Source organism: Pinus tabuliformis, chromosome 2_1 (genome assembly GCF_031772625.1).
Source record: "Pinus tabuliformis cultivar Carrire ecotype Pingquan chromosome 2_1, CPIR1, whole genome shotgun sequence".
Taxonomy (NCBI): domain Eukaryota; kingdom Viridiplantae; phylum Streptophyta; class Pinopsida; order Pinales; family Pinaceae; genus Pinus; species Pinus tabuliformis.
In genome coordinates this window covers 665538838-665544690 of record NC_142299.1, presented here as the reverse complement: position 1 = coordinate 665544690, position 5853 = coordinate 665538838, and the positions used below count along the sequence as shown (strand labels likewise).

Below are 5853 nucleotides of genomic sequence, written 5' to 3'. Positions count from 1 at the left end.
TATTTGCATCATCATTTGGCATATTAATTTGTAACGTTTTTTGCTTCTTTTTAACGCTCAACTTTGCATCTTATTTTACATCTAGTTGTTGTCTTTTTTTGCATCTAATTTGGTGCCCATTTATGTGTCCTTGTTTTTGCCCAATTTGATATCCTTTTGTATGCCATGTTTTGTTCCCTTCTTTGTGTCAACTATTGCACAATTTTTCACTTCTAATTTAAAACACTTTGTATGTCAATTGTTTGCATTTTGTATTAATTCCTAGTTTAACATCCAATTTTACTTTCAATTTTGCATCCATGGTTACATCCGCATTTGACTTCTTATATAGAGTATATTTTTCTTTACATATATGACCCCCTTTATAGATTCATAGTGAAATATATGATAGTTTCTAAATATCATTAAAGCAGATATCACAATTCAAAATCATTTGTAAAGAAATTTAAGAGAAATTGACAACATCCATCCAAAAAAATAACAATGTGTCATTAACAATTTTCAAAACATGTATAAAATAGCAACATAATACTAATAAAATCAGTATTATTTTTAATCAAAACAAGTAAAATTCAAATATGATTAACAAATCAAAATATTTCATGAATATCGTTATTCTACGATAAATTAACAACATACATAAATCAAACTCATCGTATGATTACAAAATCAAAATGTCTCATTGATATAGGGTAAATTCACAACACCCATCTAAACATAGCAATGTCATTCAACACAATAATTTCTTCATAAAAAACAATGCATGTGCATGCCTAGCTACCACCACCAAGATCATCCTCACGATCATCTTGACCATCCTCATTACTCTGATCCACATCATCACCAACACCGCAACTATCATCATCATCTCCTCCTTCACCACCATCATCCTCATCCTCATCCTCATCATCTCTTGATATATGTTGAACATAATTTGGATCATCGTCTTGGCAATCATTACCTATAGCATTCTGACAAAAAAAATTCAATATTACATGTTAGTATTAATTACATAACACAACGCATGTTTTTGTTATACAATGTTAACCATAAAATGAGGTAAGATATAATATCTAATAGTACTAAAAAATAAAATGAAAATATGGTTTAAAAGTATATTGGAAATCCAACTAAGATTACATACCATAGAGTCCATCCAAACAACAAATTCAACCCATCTCTTTTGCTGCAGCACCTCCTTTTCCAAATGATTTGGAGGTCTTCCATATTTTAGTTCCTATCAATCAATAAATAGGGAGAAATTAGATAACAATGACTTTCTTCTAGTACAAAATTTATTAAAAAAATATCACATGTTTAATATACTTACAAAGGTTGTTATCAGTGCTTTTAAACCTTTATGGCCACTACGATGAGTGACTTTTGTCTTGGTTAACCTCGCCTTGGATGCCTTGTCCTTAAACATAAACCAATTCAATTTATTTTCACACAAATACATGTCTAAGATACTTATAAGTATTAATACATTCTAAATAATGTTTAATGAAAAATTCAATACCTGAATGCTCTCATTGCCGGCTTTTCTTTGTGCATCCAACTTCTCATATGATTTTACAAGTTCTTTCCATACTTTAAAAGGTATGTCAATAGGTCTTTGTTTCAGTCTTTGATCTTGAGGCATTTTTTTAATTTTTCTTGTTTGGTTAAAAATTTTGGTTAAAAAAAACTGAACAAGTAATTCACATCAATGGCATGGGGACTCTATGGATATGTGTAAAAAAATGGCTATAAAGAAAACATCCAAAAAACATATGAGCTCTCCCTTTGATGGTCACTTGGGGCATATGGCTGGAAAGGAACAACTCCATTTTAGAAAATCAAGGACAATCCTTTCTCAAAGTCCTTCCTAATATTTGCTCCAAATGTCTTAAAATGAAAAACAAAATTCAAATGTCATCCTTAAACATCTCCCTTAAATATAACGTTGGACCATAAATTCTTCACTTTTATTGTTATCGGCTCTGGAATAATTTTTCTATATGCAATTATATAATGAAATATATGTGCACTAATGAAAAAACATTGAGTTTCATTTTTCATAATCACAAACAATGAAAAAAGAATCACACGTAACTAGCATCATTTTGGAAATTTTATATTTATTAAAAATGTTTAACATGTTTTCCTCCCATATCTCATAAAAAGGTGTGAAATTTTTTATATACTCTCCAATAAGCACTACAACAAAACCAGCGATTTGGAGGTTTTACACTAAGTTTTTCAACATCGAGCTTACTAGGGCTTGCACCACCGGGGTTATTAGTAAGAATCTCATGAGGTTTGCATAGCCATGATTATTAGAATCAAAATAGTAGGATTTGCACTAAAAAACAGTTCATAGAGCTTTCCTGCTGGGGAGAAAATCACAAGTTCAACTTCTGCAGTGCAGAGCACCGAGAGCTCATAAGCTTTCTTCAGCAATCCACCTACGTTTGGAAAATGTAGCCCGCCTGCTGGCGATGTTCTCAATCCTCTTCCTCTACATCTTTCCCCTCACTATTCTTGTATGTCCTCTTTCGTTTTTCCCTCCAAACAAACCCTCTCAAATTGAGAAAGCAGAACAACTCACTCGATGAGAATCCGAATCCAATTATTGCTTCTAACAATAACCCAATACGATACCAGAAGTGATTACACAAAACCTCATTGACTCTTCATTTGTTTGGAAAAGAGCCAAGCATATACTTCTGATGAGGGTTTCCGTCTCAAGTCTGGCTCGCAGGACGTCGCTTAGTCAATTGCGAGAAAAGTTTTCCACCTGCCTGTCACATACGGTTTGTCACACTATATATTAAAATAAGGTTGATCATACTAACAATAAGGTTGTATAGTTTAAAAGGAGGGCTCTCCTGACTGCATTTGGTTGGTTTATAGAAAAGATTGCTGGAATGTGTAATGTGAATGCTCTGCTAACTGTTTTTTAAGCATTTGGAAGTATTAAAACCCCCTAGGATAATTAATGTAAGACCTGTTAATTAATGTGTAAAGATGGCTATTGTCCTTGGGCTACCTTAGCTGTTCGTGTTTAGTGATCTGTGGTATTATGACTCCTCAAGTCACTATTAAACCATGAGAACCATGCCCAGGCAGACTAGTGTGACATTGTGGATGAGAACCAAAACTAGACTCCTATAACCTCCTTTTTCATCCTTTAAATTGCAGAATTAACTGACTGTTCTAGTAATCGTTCTTGAGCACCTGAAGATGTGCACCCTAAATAATAAGAATAATACCCTGTAACATATGAATAGTCCATCCTGTGCATGTAGGATATGCACATGAGGTCCAATAAAATCACTAACCAGAATACCAGGTGTTATTAAAGCCTCTACAGGTTGATATATATGAATGTTACAGTGTGCAGGAGTATGATTCAATTCCATACGAAAATACAAAACATCTGATAGGATTTCCTTATACCTCATAGGCAAACAACCATTGTCCCTTCTATAGATGAGCAGAATAAGTGCTTGGTTCTCTACACTAAATAAAGACAAAGTATAGTACTTATTGCTGACAAAATAGGATTTAAATCGCGGTTCAATTGCTTGACATTCAGCTGGTCACAGAATTGTAGAGTGCATAATCATAAGTGATGTTGCGAGCCTCATTGCTCAAAGTCTAAGGGTCTTGCGAGCCATAATCACAGCCATGTATGGCATATCTTGTGATTATGGCATTTTATGAGGTCAATTCTTGTGAAGAAATTTCAATTTATAATAAATTTTGAACCTCAACAGAGTTTTGGCAAGACCTGGCTGAGCTAGGACATCAACAACACAGCTGATATGAATGACATAATCTAGCCTCAAGACGGAGCCTCTTTTGTTTCATCACTCTAACAATCTATGAAGTGGTGGAAAGCATAACAACTTCCCCTTGAATATGACACCTAAACTGAGTACAAATCCTAAATGATGCAGCCCTTGGTGCATGTCTCTCAAGGTATCGATATTTCAAATGTTGAAAGCTCTTGTGCCCATTTGATATGCATTCGATTGCAGTTCCCCTGAAGAAAGAATCTTATAAAGGTGAGGCCATGGCCAATATGTTAGCCATATCCATTGGAGTTGCCATTGCTTGACAACTTTAGTGTGATCAGTCCCACCATGATTCACATGGGCTTCTACTCAACACTGGCTGTTGCTATTGTAAGAGTCTTCAAGCTCGTTGAACCCATAGTATTGATAAGTGTATTCTTTGGCTCTCTGGTTTTCAAATTCTGCCTATGTTTTCCTCTCAGTATCATTATTTCAAATGCTGAAAGCTCTAATTCCCATTGCTGTGTATTTGATTGTGGTTTCCCTGAAGAAAGAAGCTTATAAAGGTGAGCCCGAGGCCAATATGTTGGCCATATCCATTGGAGTTACTATTTCAGCTTATGGGGAGGCCAAGATGAATGCATGGGAGGTGATTCTCCAGTTAAGTGTAGTTGCATGTGAGACTACCCAATTGGTTCTCATACAAATTCCACGAACATCAAAAGGGATTAAGTTGAATCCCATCACATCTTTGTTGCTCCTTGTTGCCTTGTTTTTCTCAGCACCCCCTGGGCCTTAGTAGAATACTCATTTCTGATAATCAGGGTCTCTTCCTTTGATTTGGATTACATGACATTTCTGCTTGTGCCTTGGCTCTTAATCTTGAAGTGTTTCTTCTGATAGGAAAGACTTCAGCCTTGACTATGAATGTTGCTGGTCTTGTCAAGGACTGGCTGCTCATAACATAATATTTGTCTGTAATAAATGAAAAGGTTACAGTCATAAACTTGAGTGGGTGTGGACTGGATTTTCTGGCTGTCTGTTACTATAATCATTTGAAACTTCAAGCTCTCAAGTCCAATGACAACCAACCAAAGTACCTCAGCAGTGCAGCTGATGCCAATGATGAAGGAGAAGGTTTGATAATGACGAGTGGGAGATTCTCAATCAGAGATTCAGAACCAGTAGAGAAAAATCAAACTCAAGCTTCAGGATTAGGTATTTAGATCATTAATATTGTCTTGTGCTAGAGATTACTGTTCTTGGATTGGCTCCTCTATGCCCAGATCTATTTGCAGGGAACAGGCCAGTCATTCACAGTGAAGAAGATAATGACAAGATTAGTGTATAATGATGGACAGGATGGTGCCATGGTGCCAACCTAAATCTCAAGTAAGGAGACATCTGTTCATCAATTTGTCAAGAAGCATGGCCTACAATTCAATTGCTCTAAGCCTATCACTTCTTCCACCTGTCAAATAAATTGTTCCCTGTTTGTTTAGTTGACTATGGTTCTAATAAATATACTATTGTTTGATGTAAAAAGACAAAACAAAACAAAAAATATGGAAAGTTGTGACCCCATTTTCTAACTACAAATTGAAATCGGATTACCATAGTGACCACCTCTGCTTATTGGAATCAAAAAGGGGGTGGGTTAACCCAATACGATACCAGAAGTGATTAGACAAAACCTCATTGACTCTTCATTTGTTTGGAAAAGAGCCAAGCATATACTTCTGACGAGGGTTTTCGTCTCAAGTCTGGCTCGCAGGACGTCGCTTAGTCAATTGCGAGAAAAGTTTCCCACCTGCCTGTCACATACGGTTTGTCACACTATATATTAAAATAAGGTTGATCGTACTAGCAATAAGGTTGTATAGTTTAAAAGGAGGGCTCTCCTGACTGCATTTGGTTGGTTTATAGAAAAGATTGCTGGAATGTGTAATGTGAATGCTCTACTAACTGTTTTTTAAGCATTTGGAAGTATTAAAACCCCCTAGGATAATTAATGTAAGACCTGTTAATTAATGTATAAAGATGGCTATTGTCCTTGGGCTACCTTAGCTGT

The 5853-nt window shown here is 35.5% G+C and overlaps 1 protein-coding gene across 1 annotated transcript; it reads right to left on the bottom strand.

Annotated features, from left to right (window-relative positions):
* Positions 1-546: 546 nt before the first annotated feature.
* LOC149202352 (uncharacterized) lies at positions 547-1851 on the bottom strand. Its single transcript, XM_089399955.1, has 3 exons — positions 1331-1851; positions 1145-1237; positions 547-971 (listed from the first exon to the last, which is right to left on the bottom strand). The coding sequence occupies exons 1-3, from the start codon at positions 1457-1459 to the stop codon at positions 774-776; spliced, it is 420 nt and encodes a 139-aa protein (XP_089256081.1). The 5' UTR covers positions 1460-1851; the 3' UTR covers positions 547-773.
* Between the last annotated feature and the right edge of the window lie 4002 nt (positions 1852-5853).